The sequence below is a fragment of the Mus musculus genome, chromosome 5 (assembly GCF_000001635.26).
Source record: "Mus musculus strain C57BL/6J chromosome 5, GRCm38.p6 C57BL/6J".
Lineage (NCBI taxonomy): Eukaryota > Metazoa > Chordata > Mammalia > Rodentia > Muridae > Mus > Mus musculus.
The window spans coordinates 32,841,915-32,863,524 of NC_000071.6; the positions used below are offsets into that span (position 1 = coordinate 32,841,915).

General features: G+C 43.2%; 1 protein-coding gene across 14 annotated transcripts in view; it reads right to left on the minus strand.

The window, feature by feature from the left end:
• Positions 1-12,423, minus strand: part of Prr14l (proline rich 14-like) — a 65,131-nt gene extending 52,708 nt beyond the window's left edge. For 5 of the 14 annotated variants that reach the window (XM_017320791.2, XM_017320794.2, XM_017320797.2 and 2 more), the window contains exons 1-2: positions 12,179-12,423; positions 2,130-2,650 (exon numbers count right to left, since the gene is read on the minus strand). In XM_017320791.2, the coding sequence (XP_017176280.1) occupies positions 2,130-2,600 (471 nt within the window). In that variant the 5' untranslated portion in view covers positions 2,601-2,650; positions 12,179-12,423. Of the gene's footprint in view, positions 1-2,129; positions 2,651-2,765; positions 2,878-9,967; positions 10,085-12,178 lie in introns of those variants that run through there. The other 9 variants (XM_006503842.4, XM_017320798.2, XM_030254360.1 and 6 more) reach the window with 7 other exon arrangements.
• Positions 12,424-21,610: the final 9,187 nt, after the last annotated feature.

Below are 21,610 nucleotides of genomic sequence, written 5' to 3' on the forward strand. Positions count from 1 at the left end.
TGTAGGTGTCTCTTGTTTTGCATGTTGTTTTTGCAGCATTACGAGCTGCAAATGCACCTTCTGCATGCATACCTCCTGCAAGCGAGCTGAATCTCTAACCTAAAACTGTTTTCTGGAAGTACTTCTCTTGGAATGAAGTTCAAAGTCAACCTTGGCTACATGACGAACTAAAGGACCAGCCTGGACTACAAGAAAGAACTTGTTCAACAAACAAACAGACAAACCAAGAAGCTGGAAGACACAGAAGAAAATGATGAAATAGTACATAAATTAAGAGATGGATGAAGGATATAGTGGTTTGAATGAGAATGCCCTCAATGAATGCTTGCTTGTGCCCTAGCTGGTAGAATATTTGGAAGGCTTGGGAGGTGTGACCCTGTTGGAGATGCATCACTATAGGGTAGACTCTGAGGTTTCAAAAGGCCACACAATTCCCAGTTACATCTCTGCCGCTTGCTTGTGGATCAGAAGTTCTTAGCAACTGCTCTAGCACCAGGCCTGCCTGCCTGCCTCTTGCCATGTTCCCCATCATGATGTTCATGGACTCACCCTATGAAAGTGTTCCCATCCCCCAGCTAAATGCTTTCTTTTAAAGTTGCCTTGGTCAAAGCATTTCTTCACAGCAGTAGTAGACTAAGGCAAAGGAATATTTAAATCAATAACATGGGGCATTCTAATACTCTGAATAACAATGAGGGTTCAACCTCTCCCAAAGGAGCTAATCTGCAAGAATCTACAAATTCAGATAAGTACGTTTTCTCCCACCCTTCCATTAATATGATTACAAAAATGTTGAACTCTTTAATTTTTAAAATTTTTGGTGTAGATGGGTGTGTTGGTACATATCTTTAACACTAGCACTTGAGATGCAAAAGCAAGTGGATCTCTGTGAGTTCAAAGCCAGCTTGGACTAGAGTGTTTCAGGCCAGCCAAGGCTACATAGTAAGAACCTGTCTCAAAAAAAAAAAAAAATGTGTATACGTAAGTGCATGCGTGTATGGTACTCAAGGAAGCCAGAAGACAGCACAGGACCTCCTAGAACTAGAATTACATAGGTTATGAGATTTTCCATGTGGTTTCAAAGTCAGGCATGGAAGTGCAACCCTGTAGCACCAATACTCAAGAAGCTGAGACAGGAGGATTATCTTGCATTAAAGGCCAGTCTGAGCTACATAAAGACCTTGTTTCAAACTGAAACAGAACAAACTAAAACTAAAAAGGAACTGGTTTTCTGACTCATTCTTCAGTCTGTTATGAAGATTACCTCTGATGTCCCAAAAGACAAACATTATCTGGGTATACAGCTCAGTTGCAGATGGCCTGCCTAGTACACAAGACCTGGGTTTGATTCCCAGCACTGTGGAGAAAAAAAAAAGTTTCTTGGCCTGAAAAGCTTCTGAAAAATCCACCTGATGAAGCCACTACATGTAGCATTAGCCTGCCCAAAGGTTTCTCTGGGACATTTTTTTTTTTTTTTGGTTTTTTTCTAGACAGGGTTTCTCTGTATAGCCCTGGCTGTCCTGGAACTCACTTTGTAGACCAGGCTGGCCTCGAACTCAGAAATCCGCCTGCCTCTGCCTCCCAAGTGCTGGGATTAAAGGCGTGCGCCACCACCGCCCGGCCTCTGGGACATTTCAAAGGTGTGTGTCTGTATGAGTGTGCACATGTGTGCACTGTGCTGATGGCTATGGTGGAAGTCAGGTGTGGTCTTCAATAGCTTGTTACCGTATTTTTTGATTAGGGTCTCCCAATGAACGTGGAGCTCATAGATTTGGCTCAGCTGGCTAGCCAATGAACTCCAGGGATCCGCCCCTCTGTGCTACTAAGGTGCTGCTGTGCCTGGCTTGGTATGTGGGTATCTGATTTTTAATTAAGCCATCTCCCCAGGCCTGATACATAACTTTCTATTAGCATGTGTAGGAATACCACCTTGTTTTTAGAGAAATTCATACAATAGTGAGAGCACAGCAGTGACTTATATCAAAAACATCAAAATCATTATTTTTGACAATGTTTCAAGACTTAAGCCATATGCTACCCGTCCACAGCATCTGTGATTTACATTAGAGGCATTGCTCTGCAGTGCTATCATTCAGTCAACTTATCCAAATCAAGATCTCACTTCTTACCTGACAGGGGCAGATCTTTTCTTTAGTAGCTGTGGAATGTTGGCACGGGTCTTCCTTTGCTCCCTCACATGGGTCTCTGAAAACTTGTGCCTGGTCTCCTTGATCTCTGAAGACCTTTGGCTCCATGCTCTTGGGTCTCTCTTCCCTATCCAAGATCTCATAAGCCATAGGATCTCTTGTAGGATCCACTAGTCCGCACCACCCATTCTTGCCCCGACAATCCAAGGTCTCAGAGCTTTCTTCTCGACAACCTTCTGCATGAGTCCTCTGCAACCCCAGGGGTGAGGCCCTGCCATGACTTAGAGGAGAGCGTGAGGCTCCAGGCTTTACATCTGCAATCTTACTTGGCTCCTGCTCAGCATGAAGCTCTTTGGAGACACTTACTGAGAGTTCCGAGTACAATTCCTGTACCACAGCAGACATGGAGGAATCAAGTGGAACTGGCTGGGTCTCTACTCCAGATGACAGCATTAGGGCAGATGGAGATTATGGAGTCAAGTCTTTTGCATCAATGGTTTACCCTGACACAAATCAAAGGAAGGGATATAAGTTTAAAACCTTGATGTGGTAAAAGAAAACCATTTCCATTCACATCGATTAAAATATGGAAAATAGCCGGGCACGGTGGCACCATACCTTTAATACTAGCACCCGGTAGGCAGAGGCAGGTGGATCTTTGTGGTCTACCGAGCCAGCCTTATCTACAAAGCAAATCCAGGACAGCCAGGGCTACAGAGAGAAACCCTGTCTTAAAATACAAAAAAAAAAAAAAAAATTATGAACGACATATTCAACTTCAAATGTCAGCATTATTGGACACCAAATGTCTACTGTATTGGTAGAAAACTACATCTCTTAATCTTCACTAGGTATGTCACTGATCTTAGTTAAAATACTGTCTTGTGAAGAGTCTCATTCAATGTTAAGCAAGGAATGTGGCTCAATGACAGTGCATTTACTCAGGGGATATAAACCCTGAGTTCAATCTCCAACACCGCCACACCACTGGCATTGTGGCTCATAGCTGTGATCCTATTACTCAGGAGGCTGAGGCAAGACTGACACAAATTCAAGAGGAGCCTCAGCTACATAGTGAGTTCAAGGTTATCCTTGCTAAGACTGAGCTCCAACTCAAGAAAACGGGAAAAGGAGGCCAGCAAAATGCCTAAGTGGTTATAGGTGTGTTTGCTGCTCCTGCAGAGGACACGGATTTGGCCCCACATTAAGTCTGCACCCACGTTGTATAGTTCAAAACCTCCTATACCTCAAGCTCCAGGGGATCTGATGCCTATAACATCTGTAGGAGGCTACAGTCATCTGCATAGATACTCATCAATACACAGTACTTAACTGCCAGGCCTATGGGCACAGGTCTTTAACCCCACTACTCAGGAGGAAGAGGCAGGCAGATCTCTGAATTTGAGACCAGCCTGGTCTTTGCAGTGATTTCCAGGCTAGAAAAGGCTCCACAGAGAGATCTTATCTCAAAAAACCCGAGAAATCCTCTCTCTTTCTTTCTCCTCGCTCTCTCCCCACCCCCCCCTCTTCTCTCTCTACCACTTCTTTGTCTCTCTCCCTTCCAATAAAACCTCTTCCAGTTGGAACTGGAAAAAAAAATTGATAAGACCTGGACATGCATCCAAAAACAGACCTGACATCAACTAGAAAATCAAGGTGCTTTTTTTACCTGGTTTCAAGACATGGACCAAGCTCTCCAGAGGGTGCCACTGTGTTGGTAGTTAAATTCTTTGTCCTGAATGAACAGGCTACTTGCTGAAATATCCCATCTAAGTATTCTGTAGTACTAGAGGGATGAAGCTCATTGCTAGAGTGCCTGCCTAGCATGCACGATGCCTACAGTTCACTGCCAAGGGGGGCACACAATACACATGATGATTCTTAAAGCTTCTCCTACCCTAAACAAGAGAAGAGAAATATTTTTGTTTGGTTATTTGTTTTGCCTGAGGCAGGGTTTCTCTGAGCAGCCTTGGCTATCCTAGAACTCACTTGTAGACCAGGCTGCCCTCAAATTCAGAAATCTGCCTGCCTCTGCCTCCCGAGTGCTGGATTAAAGGCGTGCACCATTATCACAGGCTGAGAAGAGAAATTTTTAAAGAAACTGTCTCCAATTTAAAGTCTAGAAACTATAGATATCAGAGTGCTACCTAGCTCAATAGCCTGGGCTGCTCCAAAACTAGAGGTCCTACATTAGCTGAGTTTGCAGATATGAGCTACCATACCTGCTTTAAGCTAAACATTTTTTAATGAAAAGTTAAAAAAGGCAGGCTGGTGAGATGGCTCAGCAGTTAAGAGCACTGACTGCTCTTCTGAAGGTCCTGAGTTCAATTCCCAGCAACCACATGGTGGCTCACAACCACCCGTAATGAGAGTCTGAAGTCAGCTACAGTGTATTTATGTGTAATAAATAAATCTTTACCTAAATTCAATTCCCAACTCATGAAGGCTCACAACCATCTGTACAGCTACAGTGTACTCATATACATTAAACAAACAAACAAATAAATAATAAAAAGAGAAAACAGAAAAGTTAAAAGGCAGTGGTGCCTCATACCTTTAATCCCAGCACTCGGGAGGCAGAGGCAGGTGAATCTCCAAGACTGACTGCCAGCCTGGTCTACAGAGAGAATTACAGGACAGCCAGGGTCACACAGCAAAACCTTGTCTTGAAAAACAAAAACAAAAACAAAAAGGTTTTCAAAATCCTTGGGCCAGGGGACTGGCGCTATGGTTCAACAGTTCAGAGAACTTGCTGCTCTCCCAGAGGACCTGGGTTCAGGTCCCAGCACCTGCAGAGCTGGCTCACAACCATCCAGAACACCAGTCCCAAGAGACACAACACTCTCTTCTGGATTTCACTGGCACTGAACACATGTGGTATAAGACATAAAGCAGGCAAAACACTTATAGACATAAAAGCTAAATACTTAAATAAATGTAAAGACAAAGTTTAAGAACTATTTACTTTTTAATTGGTGTGATGGCACACACCTTTAGACTCAATACTTGGAAGGCAGAGGAAGGCAGAACACTACATATGCAGACCAACCTGTTCTAACAGCATATTCTAGACCAGTCAGAGCTCTATAGCGTGACCCTGTCTCACAAACAAAAACAAAATTGCCTAAATTGAGGGCTGAAGTTGAGATGGCTCTGGTTATGAGCACATGCTGCTCTTGCAGAGGACCTGGATTCCAGCACCTACACCAAATACCTCCTACCCATCTATAATCCAACTCCTAGATATCTGACACCCTCTGGCCTCTGAGGGTATGCATTAACTTGGGCAGGCAGGCATGCAAGCAGTCAGCACACAGGCATATATACCAACTCTTAAAAAAGGAATCAGAGGGGTTAGAGAAATGGCTGAGCGGTTAAAAGCACTGACTGATCTTCCAAAGGTCCTGAGTTCAAATCCCAGCAACCACATGGTAGCTCACAACCATCTGTAAAGAGATCTGATGCCCTCTTCTGGTGTATCTGAAGACAGCTACAGTGTACTTACATATAATAAATCAATCTTGGGTCTGGAGCAAGTGGGGCAGAGTGAGCAGAGGTCCTGAGTTCAATTCCCAGCAACCACATGATGGCTCACAACCATCTGTACATCTACAGTGTACTCATTTACATAAAATAAATGAATAAATCTTTAAAAAAAAAAAAGGAATAAGAACTGCCTAAATTGTTAAACTCATAGTAGTAGTCCTAGCACTTAGGAAGCTGAAGCTATGAGAACCTAGGATTCAAGATCAGCCTGGGCTAGTTAGAAAGACCTGATTTCAAAAACCATACAATGAAAGGAAAGAGAAAGAGGAGGAAGAGGAAGAGGAAGAGGAAGAGGAAGAGGAAAAGGGAGAGATCTACTGGAACTCATGGCAAAAGCAGAGATTCTCCACTTAGAAATAGTACTGAGGAGGCTGGAGCAATGGGTCAGCCCTTCAGAGCACTCACTGCTCTTGCAGAGTACCTGGGTACAGTTCCTTTGCAGTCACCTTCATACAAATGGTACTCATACATACACTATGCATATACATAAAATATAAAAAACTAAAATAAGTATCTTTTAATAAGACAGTGTTGAGCCAGGCACTGCCTTTAATCCCAGCACTTGGGAGGCAGGGGCAGGTGGATTTCTGAGTTCGAGGCCAGCCTGGTCTACAAAGTGAGTTCTAGGACAACCAGGGCTATACAGAGAAACCCTGTCTCGAAAACTAACAAACAAAAACTTCCTTTCTTCTCTAGCTACTAGTTATTTCTGAAGCACTTCAGGTTTTAGGCCATTTGTCTATGAATGTGGGCATTAACAGAAAGTAATTCTAATTGGTATTTGATGGCAAAAAGGAGGAAATACTCAGTTTTAACTTGGTTTGGATTCCTTTTCCTAGTTACTACAATGCATACAAAGTGCAGGAAAAGATACTAGATGGCCAAGTAAACTGCTCACTTTTGAAGACTGTTGACCTCAACCCAATCCTGGAGACTCACAAGTGAAGGAGACCAACCACCAAACATTGCCCCAACTTCTACATACCCACAACTGTGAACACAGGCTCACATTCACATACATCATATGTACACACAAGTATCATTGAAAGATCCTGTAAAACACAAGTTTACCTCCCTGTGAGAAGGTGCACACCTTTAACTGCAGCACCTGAGCAAGCAGGACTGTGAACTTATGATCAACCTGGGGTACACAGGCTCTCTAAACAAAAGTATGGAAACACACAGACTTCTTGGGTCTTGGCCACCTTCCTCCCCTTTATCCCCTGCCCACCAGAGGAACTTGGGTGTTCTCAAAAGCTAATCTATAAGTCTCTTCCTAAATTTTATTTCCTCCATGATATCACCTTTCCATGAAGCCTCTCTGCTGAGTAAAACCCAAATTTGTTCCCTTTCGCTGGGGCAGTAGCTCGGTAAAAAGTGCATGCCTAACATGAAAGATCCACAACTCTACAGTTCATAGTGCATTTTTCTTGTACGGGACCAGAGTTAGGTTCCCAGCAACCACATCACGAACATAGTCTCCTATAACTCCAGCTCCAGAGGATCCAATTCCTCTTCTGGCCACACACACCCCCCCCCCCCCCCACACACACACACGTAAGCAGAGGCAGGCTGATGAGGAGTTAAGATAACTCCTAAGATTGCACAGAGAGTTCTAGACCAGCCTGGGTTATATGAGAACTAGCCTTAAAATCCCCCCCAAAGAAGCATGCATTAACAGAGTTGCCTGGGTGATAAGCTCAACAGTAACTCATTTGAATACTGTTCTTTAGTGATTATGGTATCTCAGCTGTTATTTCAGTGGAAAGCACTAGTTTCAAAGATAAAAGGCCCAGCATTTGAACACCAGCCAAACAAAAAACAAGCAAACAAACTAACAGGGCTGATGAGATGGCTCAGTGATTAAGAGCACTGACTGCTCCTCCGAAGGTCCCGAGATCAAGTCCCAGCAACCACACGGGGTGGCTCACAACCATCTGTAATGAGATCAGATGCCTTCTTCTGGTGTGGCTGAAAACAGCTATAGTGTACTTACATATAATAAATAAATAAGTAAATAAATCTTTAAAAAGAAACAAAAACTAGCTAACAACAAATAGTAAGCCCTATATTATGTGTTTTTTTTTTTTCCCCAAGATCTAAATGCAAAAGTCTGGTGAATAAATAACTAGTAGCAAACCCATTAAAAACTAGCAAGATCAGCCTTTTATTTTATCAGTCTTCTCACTGTCAGCCTCCTTCCTAACTATCAACGGTTTTATTTTGTTTTTGGTTTTGGTTTTTTTTTGGTGGTGGTTTTTTTTTTTTTTTTTTTTTTTTTTTTTTTGAGACAGGGTTTCTCTGTATAGCCCTGGCTGTCCAGGAACTCACTCTGTGGACCAGGCTGGCCTCGAACTCAGAAATCCGCCTGCCTCTGCCTCCCAAGTGCTGGGATTAAAGGCATGCGCCACCACTGCCCGGCTATCAACGGTTTTAAATTAGATTCTTAGTAACTGTGTAGTAAAAAGAAAGAACATGGGGCAGTAGTGGCACACGCCTTTAATCCCAGTACTGGGGAGGCAGAGGCAGAAGGATTTCTGAGTTTGAGGCCCGCCTGGTCCACAGAGTGAGTTCCTGGACAGCCAGGGCTATACAGAGAAACCCTTTCTTAAAAAAAAAAAAAAAAAAAAAAAAAAGCAAAAGCAAAAACAAAAACAGAAAGAGAGAGAGAGAGAACAAACAAGTAACATGTTTATAAAATTCAACTTAAACCTTCTCAATGCTTATAACCAAGCTACTAGAGAAGAATATCAAGTCATTATCTAGTTTAAGTTTTGAGCAAAAATTAACCCATTAAGAATGACTCTTACCTGGCTGGAGAGATGGCTAGTCCAGAGGATCTGGGTTCCATTCCCAGCACCCACATGGAGGCTCACAACTGAATATAACTCCTGTTCCAGGTTATCTGATGCCCTCTTCTGGCCTCTCCAGGTGCCAGGCACACATATGGTACACAGACATATATGCAAGTGAAACACTCAAATACATAAAATAAAATATAAAGCCAGGCTGTGGTTGCACACATCTCCTGAGTGTCCCAGCACTCAGGAGACAGACAGATGGATCTCTGTAACTTCAAGGCCAGCTTAGTGTACAGAGTTAAGTTCCAAAACAACCACGGCTACATAGAGAAACCCGTCTCAAAAAAACAAAAAAATAAAATTTAAAAATCAATCTTAAATTACTCTTGCCATGTGTATAAATATGTATTATATTATTTTGGAAATGGATTTATTTTAGACGTTATAAAATAAGTGACATTTGTACAAAATATGAAGTAAAATTATTCTACTAAAAGATGATGTTCATAAAACAAGCCTGCCACCCCTATACCAGGGAAACACAAATTTCTAGACCAGTTGGGGCTACACAGTCTAATAACAGGTTATACAGGGAGACCCTGTCTCAAAACAAACCAAGTTTGTTTAAAATAAAACAAAACAAAACAAAAGGGAGGGTGAAGAAAAGGAGGAGGAAGAGAGAATATTTTTGAGCTGAGACTAAACTGACCTCCCACCTGTGTCAAATGCAAAGCTCTGTAGGGAGTTATTCAACCTTCTGGTGTCCAAGGCAAGAGCCAGTGTCCCTCCCTACTCTGACTCCATTCACTAGCTACAGGATCTCAAAGTCTTCAGTTTAAATGAACTTTCCTGGGCCTATTCTTTTCATGCAAAATGACCAAGCTAAAGTAATCCTGAGAAAACCCCAGGATGGAAAGGACAACCTCCCTCTTTTCCTTTCTGCTTCAGTATATAGAACAGACAGGTGTCAACCAGGGTACAGGGCTCAAGCTAACTCAAGCTAATGCCTTCCTTTAATAGGTGCTCAGGGGCACTTACGGCAATTTAGGAATACTATAGACACAAAGGTTTTCTTCAGCGTGTCTTTGGGTAATTGAACTCCTACCCTACCAAAAAATCAAAAACCTGACTAAAGCCAGTAAAGGTGGACCGTCACAACCCCCCACGTCATTAGAATGAATGTATTTTACCACGCTGCCCCAAATCCACAATGCCAACATGTCTCATCATTCAGCGTTTCCGCAAAACAATAGTTTTGGAAGCAAAACTTGATAGCAGTAAAGCAAGAAGAAAAAAGAAAAAAGGGAAAAACAAACAAAGAAAGCAGATCAGAAAAACTCCATGCCCCAATAATCCCTCCTCTTGAACTGGAATGTACAGACCCTGTTAACAACAGTGAGCACTGCCATGCTTGTGTCAAGAAACAAGACTCACAAGAATGATCACGCCCTGAGTTCACAGCACTCCTCTCACCTTGAGAAAAGGGCTTTCTTTTCCAAAGATTCAGATCCTGCAGCCAGCCCCTCCATAAGGGACATTCAGACACTGTATCCAATTCTTCCATGAGGGAATTTGGAGAAGAGGCCTCCTCTTGAGGGACAGAAAAAGAAGAATCTTTTACTAGGCCCTCCCTAGACCAGGAGTGGTGGCTCACACCAGTGGTTCTAACACTCAGGAAGAGGCCAACGCGAGAAGGCTGTGGAGGACAGACTGAGATACACAGTGAGTGTTAGGCCAGCTAGGGCTACATAGCTAGATCCTGTCTCAAAGGAAAAACAAACCACTAATCAAGATCTCAACACAAACTGAAAGCAAGACCAGGAAGAATATCATCACACGGGACCCAGCTCTTAGATGGGAAGTGTGTGTGCAGGGAATCTCTTAAGGCATCAAGGCTGTTTTCCTTTCCCTTTTTATTAACATGCAGAAAAAGCAATCCATCTCTCAACAGAGGCTTAAACTGAAAACGCTCTTGACGTCTACTGACAAAAGACACCACATATGAAAGACGTTCATGTATTTATCCAAGGGGGAGGGGTAGGAAGCCATCTACAACGCTTTACATACTGGAAAAGGACAGTCTTTTACTTTGGAGAGCTGGAGGCTGAAGAGGATGTGTAGATAAGGGGAAGGTTTGTTTTTTTGTTTTTTTTTTTTTGTTTTGTTTTTTTTTTTTTGCCAACAAAAGCAACTGAAGAGAGAGGAGATCTAGACAGATTTGGTGGACAAAGAACGTCTGGCTTCTGGCACCACGTTTCCTTCCCTCTTAAGACTCTTAATGAAGAGATGGAGGCAGGAAGATCAGAGGCTTGGCTACATAGCAAATCTGAAGCCAGCACAGCCTACATGAGAGCTTGTCTCAAAACAAAACATAAAGTGGCACATGGTGGTGCATGCCTGAACTAGGAGTGTCCTATAAAGTGAGAAAAGATTGGGGCAGAGGCAGGCGGATTTCTGAGTTCCAGGCCAGCCTGGTCTACAAAGTGAGTTCCAGGACAGCCAGGGCTACAGAGAAACCCTGTCTCAAAAAAAAAAAAAAAAAAAAAGATTATTGGGGGGACTAGAGGCTAGCCTTGACTACCTACCTAGTTTGAGCCCGAGCTATAAAAAAAAAATCCCTCAAATCAAAATAATAAACAGGTAAAGTGCTAACATGTTTCCAAAACTTACTATTTCTTTCCCTGATTTTCACCAAGGCTCTCTGTTAACTTAGGGAGTAGAGTACAGCAAGATCCAAAGTGAGAGGAAGAATACTGTATCTTAGGAGCAGGGAAAGCCTTTCTGGTGGAAAGAGGGTTGCAATTTGTGATGGAGGATACATTCATGCCAATAACAGTTTCTCTGAGGACATGACTTTTCTTTCTTAATATATCAATACTAACAACTGACCAAACGTTCACTGTGCACCAAGCATTTTCCACAAAAGTTCCCTTGAGCCCTCATGACAATTCAGAGAAAAAAAAGTACCCAGGTTAAGGATGGGCTGCAACTGACAGGGGATGAGGCAAGGTCATGAGGATGTTAAGTGGGAGATACAAACTTGCAAATATCACACTCCAAAAGAGGAGCAGCAGCTCAATCAATACTAAGAGACTTAATAAAAACACAAAAACCAAAGCTCCCTTGGTGGACATGACTGGGGGAAGGGGAGAAAAGCTGACTTACGATATCATAAATTCAGGGCCTCCCTCTATCTTGGGGTGAAAGTGAAAAATAAAGGATCGAGAGATCTGTTTCTTGCAGATAGGATACCTCTGTCACTTTTGGGAAAGTTGAGAACCTCCTTCACTTGGAAGACGCTGACCAAAGTGGGGGTCGCTCTTTTGAATAAAGAATTCCCCTTGGCACCATAAACGGGTCTCCCTTCGCTGACAAATCGACCAGAGCCGAGGAAAGGCGTATACCAACAAGGGGCGTCGTCCTCTCCAAGGAGAGAGAAGTTGGGGGTCCCCTGCAGATGAAGGTTGAATGGGAGCCTCCTTCCCCTGGAACCAGGACTCCGAGAAGCTGTTTTCTCCCAGGGACGTAGAGCCTGATCTCCTGGATGTCTGTGGGTGTTTGTCACTAACAGCACTGCTTCGGTGCCCTTCGGCTCCCTGAAAGGCTGGGGGCCCGGACCCCCTTTAGTCAGCACCGTCCGGCGGAGGACCCCCAGGCGGTCGTGGGACTGCCCAGGCCTCTTACCCTGTGGCCTCCTCCACGGCTCGTGCTCATCCCTCCACTTTGGCGTCGGCTGCCTCCGTCCCTGCTGTCCCCGCCGCCGCCAACTCTACCAGATCTTCGGGAGCCGAGGCCCGAGGGCGCTCCAGCTTCCACCGCTTCCACAGTGCCCTCCCCCCCCACCTACCGCACTTCCTCATCCGGGGCCAAAGCCAGCCATGCGGACGGGTCTCGATCCCGCCCCCGCACGGCGCGCGCGCAATCCGGAGGGCGGCTCTTCCCGGCTGGTACCTCCACCCTCCGCTAGCTCCAGACACGCTCAGCCCCGCCCCCACCGCGTTGACTCTTAAAGAGAAACACATCGTTCTACCCAGTTCCTGTCTCAGACTGTTACCAGTGCTATGGTCCATATCTCTGAGGTGGACAGATGCCACTCTAGGGCCCTGTCTGCTTCCATCCTGGCAGATTGTGGGACCTTCTAATAACTATAATCAAAGGTTTAGGTCACACCATCCTCCTATTGCTTCTAATCACACTGAAATTCAAAAGATAACCCAGGAAAGTATTTGATTACACTTTGATTTTGTTTCATTGCCTCTCTAGCATTGAAGGTACCTCATTTTATCTGTGTTGCCTGTTTCTTTCCATCCTTGTCTGTTTTCTTTAGGACTCTATATTCATAGCACCTAAAGAAGTGTCTGGAAGAAATTACAATGGACCTGGCATTCCTTTAATCCCAGCACTTGGGAGGCAAAGGCAGGCGGATTTTTGAGTTCAAGGCCAGCCTGGTCTACAAAGAAAATTGAAATTACCTTTTCTTTGATTAGGATCTGCAGAGGAAACCAAGGCTTGGCTGCACGCTCCTTTAACCCCAAAAAGGCAGAAGACAGCCTGGTTTACATAGGATTTGATTTGAGTCAGGATCTTACTTTTTAGCTCAGGCAAGTCTGAAACTTGCTATGTGTGCCAGTCTAGCCTCAACTCTTGACCTTCCTGCCTTGACCTTTTGGATAAAGGGAAAATAGGCATGTGCGACCATGCTTGGCTTATTCGTTTTCTTAAGTCACATGAAAGTATTATTCATCTTACTAAATTTTTATTTTTATCCTTTTATCTCCTCTCTCTCTCTCTCTCTCTCTCTCTCTCTCTCTCGATAGGAAATATTGCAATAGGGTTCTCCCTATGTAGTCCAGGCTGACTTGGAACTCACTATTTAGATGTGGCTCGCCATCTTTTTTCTTTTTTTTTTCTTTTTTTTTTTTAAGTAGCCTCTTAAAATCTATCAACTTTTTGTTTGGTTATTTTTAGTTTTGAAGATAGTTTCTCTTTGTAGCCCTGGCTGTACTGAAACTTGCTCTGTAGATGAGGCTGGTCTCACACTCAAGAGATCTGCCTGCCTCTGCCTCCCAAGTGCTGGGATTAGAAATATGTGCCCTAGGGCTGGTGAGATGGCTCAGTGGGTAAGAGCACCCGACTGCTCTTCCAAAGGTCCAGAGTTCAAATCCCAGCAACCACATGGTGGCTCACAACCATCCGTGACAGGATCTGACTCCCTCTTCTGGTGTGTCTGAAGACAGCTACAGTGTACTAACATATAATAATAAAATAAATCTTTAAAAAAAAAAAAGAAATATGTGCCCTACCACCTGGCTTTTTTCTTTAAAACATACCCCCCCCACACTTTTTTTTTTTTTTAACAATCTCTCACTCAGACTGGCCGCAAACTCTTCCAGTGATGGGATTATATATACCACCATGGGAACTTTTGCTTATCATGCAATGGGAGACCCCTTGGCCCATTCCCAAATCCTCTACTGTTTTACAATGCTTTTGCTTTCAAAATAAAACAAAACAAATATATTTTTATATATTTTTTGGAAAATACTGGAAACCTATAGCTTGTTTAGTTAAAGCTGGGGAAAAACTAAAAAAGGTTCTGTGATGCCAGACTTGGTGGCGCACACCTTTAATCCCAGCACTCAGATGGCAGAGGCAGGCAGATTTCTGAGTTGGAGGCAGCCTGATCTACAAAGTGAGTTCCAGGACAGCCAGGGCTATACAGAGATACCCTGCCTCGAAAAAAACCAAAAAACCAAACAAACAAACAAAAAAAGGTTCTGTGATTAACTAGAGGCATTAATGATTCAGTGGTCTTCATGATTAGAAGACACACAGCAGGGTTGGAGAGATGGGTCAGCGGTTAAGAGCACTGACTGAACCAGGTGTAGTGGTGTACACTGTTAATCCCAGCACTCGGGAGGCAGAGACAGGCAGATTTCTGAGTTGGAGATCAGCCTGGTCTACAAAGTGAGTTCCAGGAGAGCCAGGGATGCACAGAGAAACCGTCTCGAAACCCTCCCCCCCCCCCGGAAAAAAAAAAAGAGCACTGACTGTTCTCCCGAAGGTCCTGAGTTCAAGTCTCAGCAACCACATGGTGGCTCACAACTACCAGTAATGAGATCTGATGACCTCTTGTGGTGCATCTGAAGACAGCTACAGTGTACTTACATATAATAAATAAATAAATCTTAAAAAAAAAAAAAGAAGACAACACAGCAGTGTTATGACCTGAAACCCTATCTCTAGTTATAAAATACTTACAGAATGAAGCAGGAGGTTGGTAGGATGACACAGCTCAAAAACAGGGCTGAAGTTTGATTGGGACAGAGAGTTTGCCCAGTATGTGTGAGGCCTGGGTCCCATCCCCAGCCTTAGCTGTCAGAGAAAGAAAGAAATGGAGAAGAGGCAAGTGCACTGGGCATGGTGGTTTGCTCCTATAAGCCCAGAACTTGGAGGGAAGCAGAGGTAGAAGGATTGTCATGAATTCAATGCCAGTCTGGTTACAGAGTGGAACTGTAATTCACCAAACTCTTCTTAAAGAGAAAGATGTCCCAACAAATAGGAACATTGGGACACTCTAGGTTTAGCATAATCAATGGCCTGGATAAGGTTGGGATCCCAGGGTTCCCCAGGCTAGCTAGTAGCCCTTAAGCTTTGGTAAGGTCCACAATTAGTAGTAGGGGTGGGACTACAGATGCATCACATCACATGGCTTCCTGTGATGAAAGTCTCAGGTTCTCAGGCTACCCACTTCACTGTCATCCCTGCAGGGTAGCTTATTTTACATTACAATTTTTTTTGGGGGTGGGGGGGTTGAGACAGGGTTTCTCTGTATAGCTCTGGCTGTCCTGGAGCTCACTTTGTAGACCAGGCTGGCCTCAAACTCAGAAATCCGCCTGCCTCTGCCTCCGAGTGCTGGGATTAAAGGCGTGCGCCACCACGCCCGGTTTACATTACAATTTTAAAGTAGCATTAAAACCATAGCTATTGTCACTGATTATTGGAGGGACATAGAAAGCTGGGGTTGTTTTCAGTGGTAGAGTTTGATTAGCCTGTACTGGTTTAGTTTTCAATCCCCATTTCCGGGGAAGAGCACTGGCCCCCAGGATTCAATTATCAGAATTGAATATCAACAACAACCAAAGGATCACAGAAACCTAGGAATATCTTAGGGTTTGGGTTGGTAGAGACCTGCACACTGGACACTTCCAAGTAGGAGGTATTCCGTATTCCGTTGTGGTAAATTTATTATCACCACCACCGCCCCTCTGCCCCCCCCCCGAGAAAGAGAGAGAGAGAGAGAGAGAGAGAGAGAGAGAGATTTCTCAGGGTGGCTTAATGGAGGCAGAAAAGAAGAAAGAGAGGTAAGTCTGACTTTAGGCAAGACTGTGTTTATTGGCAGACACACCGCAAAGTTGGGGGGATGGGGACACAATCTCAACCACATGGATGAATGGTCCATATGTCCCAAGCTATGCAGGAGAATCCCTCATCCCATGATAAGAGAATGTCCCACTCAATGCAGGAAGATGAGAGCATACCCTAGAAAGAAAGCTGAGATCTTTTTATGGGATAAAATTACCACCACCCGTTTTACACGTTCCCTCCCGAATTCCCTTGACTGGCCGCAAGGGAAGCTGGGAGGTGTAGTCTTTCAGCGGGAAACTGTCATTCTAAACTCTAGGTAATAGAGGAAGGCAGGACTGTTTTCCTGCTGAGGAGTGTCTTTGTCAGAGGGGTAGTTGTGGGTCCATTGAAGAGATAGATGGGTCCTCTGGTCACTTAGCAGGAGGAGAGTTTTTTTGTTTTTTTTGTTTTTGTTTTTGTTCTTGTTTTTTGTTTTCTGGGGTTTTTTTTTTTTTTTTTTTTTTTTTTTCCCGAGACAGGGTTTCTCTGTAGCCCTGGCTGTTCTGGAACTCACTCTGTAGACCAGGCTGGCCTCAAACTCAGAAATCCACCTGCCTCTGCCTCCCCATTGCTGGGATTAAAGGTGTGTGCCACCATGCCCGGCGGCTTTTTTTTTTTTTTCAGGAGGAGAGTTTTAACTTGATCAGCTGTAATGGAGCTTTGTTGTTGGAGCAAGAACAGTTATGGGTCCTTGGAAAAAGTGGTCCTCTGGTCATTTAGCAGGAGGAGAAACTTGATCAGCTGTGATGGATAATGCAATTATCTTCCTGTATTCCTGAAGAGACTTTTGAAAAATAGTTGTTAAAAGGCTATAGGCATATAGCCTGGTCTACAAAGTGAGTTCCAGGACAGCCAGGGCTAGACAGAGAAACCCTGTCTCGAGGAAAAAAAAAAAAAAAGGCTGTAGGCAATTGACTTGATTACAGAGTAAACCTGAGAGATTTCCCTGGAAGGTTGAGGGAGAAGGGAGCCAAGGCAGAGGAGACAGAATAGGTCAGTGAGAGGCTAAGTGGGCCTGAAGTTGATTCAGGGTGACCATCATTGGTCCATTGTCAGGACTGCTGCACAAAAACAAACTAGCAGGTTTTGCAGGGAGCTACAGAGTATCAAAGGAAGGGAACAGGAGAAAATAGAAGACTAGATTTGTACTAAAGAATTGTAGCTGGGCAGTGGTGGCACATGCCTTGAATCTCAAAAGAATTGTATTTGTCCCAGGAATGAGGTTCCCTTTCAGCCAGTTTCTCCTCAGCATCCAAAATGTCTTTTTCAGATAAGTCAGGATCAAATGGATCAAATGGAGTTGTTGTAGGGTGAAAGCCATTGGGCGACCTTACGGGGAACATTTTGCTTGAGTGTAGGGTGAGATTGAGTTAGTAATACAGGTAAAATGCATAAATATGAGTACAATAAAAGTGAATGAAGTGATCGATGAGAGGATTCAGAGTGTGGGGGGGGAACCGGAAGGAATTTCTACTCCATTTGTGTGTTTTTAAACTCCATTTCAACCCAATTAAGATTTCATGGTGTGGCCGGGTGGTGGTGGCACACTCCTTAATCCCAGCACTCGGGAGGCAGAGGCAGGCAGATTTTTGAGTTCGAGGCCAGCCTGGTCTACAAAGTGAGTTCCAGGACAGTCAGGGCTATACAGAGAAACCCTGTCTCGAAAACCCAAAAAAAAAAAAAAAAAAAAAAAAAAAAAAAAGGGGCTCGAGAGATGGTCCAGCGGTTAAGAGCACTGACTGTTCTTCTAAAGGTCCTAAGTTCAAATCCCAGTAATCACATGGTGGCTCACAACCATCTGTAATGAGATCTGATGCCCTCTTCAGGTTTGTCTGAAGACAGCTACAGTGTACTTACATAAAATAATAAATAAACCTTAAAAAAGAAAAGATTTGATGGTGTGGAAGTTGTATTGCTCTTGGAGGAGGGCTCAAATCCCATCCTTAACAGCAGTTAGCTCATTTTGGAGTACTTCAACAGCCAAAGCTGGTCCTGAAGAATGCTAAGCTGATTGAGCTAGCAAGACAGAGGGGCAAATTGATTCAAGAAGACTTCTCTTGTTTTTGTTTTTGTTTTTTTGACAGAGTTTCTCTGTGTAGCACTGGCTGTCCTGGAACTTGTTCTGTTGACCAGACTGATCTGGAAACTCAAGAAATCTGTCTGCCTCTGCCTCCTTAGTGCTCAGATTAAAGGTGTGCTCCAGCTGTTTTTAATTCTGAATCGCCCAAAACAATGTCCAGTGTGACAAGAAGAGGGATGAGTTAGGTGGCTCATAGCTCATTAGTCCCCTTTAAGAGGTAACTTGAACAGCTTTTGGGAGTTGGAAGCATTTATCTCCTGGTGTTTTGAGCTTACATGAGTGGAGCAACAGTTGGACTGCCATGGAAGAGGGTCCATCTAAGAGATCATGAGAAAACTTAATACTTAGCGAAGATCCAAAACATAAGTCAGGAGGCAATGACTGTACTCTTCATGGGGAACAGTCCTGTATGTTATGTTGTGTAGCTTGGTGTTTTTGTGGGTCTCCTAACAATGGGAGTGGGGGCTATTTACTCCTTTACTTGCTTTGGGGCCCTTTTCCCCTACTGGGCTGCCTTAACCAGCCTTAAAATGAGGGGATGTGCCTAGTCTTACTGCAACTTGATATGCTATGTTTGGTTGATATCTCTGGAAGGCCTGCCCTTTTATGAAGGGATATGATGGGGAAAATGGATTTGAGGGAGAAAGGAGGTGGAGAGAGGGTGTGAGAGGAGAGGAGAGAGGGGAAACTGTGGTTGAGATGTAATACATGATAGAAGAATTAAAAAGAAGAGAGAGGGACACACACAAGGTTATTGAAGAGACTATTACATCAATATCAACATGAGTAGATATAACATAAGGTTAAATACAGAATTAACATAAGGTTAAATGCCATCACACAGCTGGCTGGATCATGTACCAGAGTTCTGTAGAAGGATGAGGCAACTGTGATTTGCTGTTTGTTTACCTCAGACTCTTGAATAAGGAACAACCACCAGGAAGCTTTGTAACAGAAGTCAGTTAAAGTCAGCATCCAAGAAATGAATTTGAACAAAGTGTCCAAGTGACATTTCTTGCTTCTATGTATGATGAATTGTATTGTTGCAGTTGTTTTTTGTGTTTCAAGACACTGGATATCCTGGAACTCACTTTATATACCAGCTTGGCCTAGAACTCACAGAGATCAACCAGTTCTGCCTCCTGAGTGCTGGGATTAAAGGTGTGCACCACTACCCCTGCCAAGCACTGATAGACATTTTTTTTAAAAAAGATATATTTATTACTATATCCAAGTACACTGTAGCTGTCTTCAGATGCACCAGAAGTCAGATCTCATTATGGGTGGTTGTGAGCCACCATGTGGTTGCTGGGATTTGAACTCAGGACCTTCAGAAGAGCAGTCAGTGCTCTTAACCGCTGAGCCATCTCTCCAGGGCCCCCTTTTTTTGATAAACATTTTTATATTTCCTTTACATATTCAAAATACCAGGTATTATTTAATAAAACCATTTTTTGGTTAGAAACAATCTGATAAGGTAAAACTTTAAAAATTGGGACTGTTACCTTATATGACTGTATTTATTATGTCAAAATATGACAATAATATTTTATATGAATTTTGTTAACATTAAATCAGGATTACACAGTAAATGTATTTTTATATTGTTAGGCTATGTAAAAAAATACAATTTATTTCTAAGTTGTATTCTCCACAAAGAAATGATTTTCAATTTTTAATTTACAAAGAATACTCCAACAGGTAGTGGTGGTGCAAGCCTTTATTCCCTGTACTTGGGGGTCAGTGCTCCTAATCTCTGAGCCACCTCTCCAGCCTCCCAAAAATGTTTTTTTTTAAATTAACCCTACTAATAGAACCTTTTAAAATCTTTCTATGATATTTTCATTCCATAGATTCAACCGACAGATGGAAGATGAAAGCAATCAGTCATGTCAAATCTATAATTTATGATTCACGTGTATTAAAAGGCTAAAGCAAGCTCTCCTCCTTCTGTCAATGGGCAGCTCCGTAGTCCACTACATACCAACAGCACTGAGCATATTTGTTAATGTCATTTTATTTAAAAATAGATTGGTTTGGAAGCATAATTTGTAAAGACAGATAACCAAACAAAAGGAACTGTTGGCTTTTGGAATTTATTATTAGAAAACATCCTCAAAACTCCCTGCCAAGGCCTGTGTACTCCCTGTAGGCATCGAGGTGCAGGCCCTGGCCCTGAAGTTCTCCATCTGGGTAGAGACTATTTTATCAAAGTGCCACAGGTGAGCCCCAGTTGGAGAAAATCTTCATCTAAGTCACGCCTTCCTGAAGAATCTGAGGACTTCAGATATCACTTAATAGAATAATTTGCTGACTCTACAGATGTAAAAACAACTGTCAAAGACATGGCTTGGCTAGTCTAAAGAACTTTGCGAAGCTCTGAGTTTGATCCCAGAACGTCTGGCATCCTCCTTTATTGAAGGAACACGGTTAGGGTGTGTTTCCTGAAAGTTGCTTTTGCTAACAGGGTGGAGGGTGTAGCTGACTGAACTAGCAAGTGGGTCTCATAGCACTCACAGGACAGATTCCCCTGTGTATAGATAGCATCTTGCTATTTGTCTCTGCTCTTTAAGTCATTTAGGATGTGGTGCAGACTCTGAGATCCTCCAATGGACAAGAGAATCTACCTTTCCCACCTCCATTTTTTGAGACATGAGGAATAATTCATCTTTAGATAAGGAGGTTTTTGGCTTTGTTTGTTTGTTTTGGCCTACAAGGTGGGAACAGGTCAGGCCTTCTAGCAGGTTCTTCTTCCCATGAATCCTTACTCTGTAATGAGGCTAACACACAACTTACAGTTTTGTTTTGTTTTTGTTTTTTTGGTTTTTTTTTTTTTTTTTTTTTTTTTTGGTTTTCTGAGATAGGGTTTCTCTGTGTAGCCCTGGCTGTTCTGGAACTCACTTTGTAGACCAGGCTGTCCTCGAACTCAGAAATCCGCCTGCCTCTGCCTCCTGAGTGCTGGGATTAAAGGCGTGTGCCACCACGCAATTTACTCTGGTTGGATGATTTATGCCCCATCTAAGGAAACTACTGGGCCTTCTGCCATGCGAGCCTATTGTAGATTTAACCCATTGTACTCGGGCATTCAATGTTTTGAATATTTTTTTTAATCAAACAAACTTTAAGTTTACTGTACACTTGTTTTGACTTATGTACATTAGGTTTAATTTTGACAACAAAAGAGTATATAATGGGTAATGTAAATTGGTTTCTCCTTCCAAGCTTGTCTCTGTACATGTTACATTTGTACTTATCATTAACTTGTACTTCTTAATTATATTTAACAGTTTTCAATAAGTTAGTAACTCGCTCATGAATTATACACACCCCCGTTTTCTTGCTACATAGCCCAAGAACTCTAGGGAATGTTCAGCACTCTTGTCTCTACAGAACCTGGATTAGGAGGGGGAGCCACCACCCGCAGAGACTTTTGCACTTCTCAATAGCCCTCTGGACCAGGTTTAGTTATTAACTTCGTCAAACACATGGAAACAGCTCCGCGAGGTAAGAGTCGACTCTCTCGAGTTTCTCCTATTACGAAATCACTTCGCTCTTCTGAAACGAAGGTCTTGGCTGTGGCTCTATTTTCAAATTTTCCATGCAAAGCGGGCAGCCCTGTAGACGGTGGC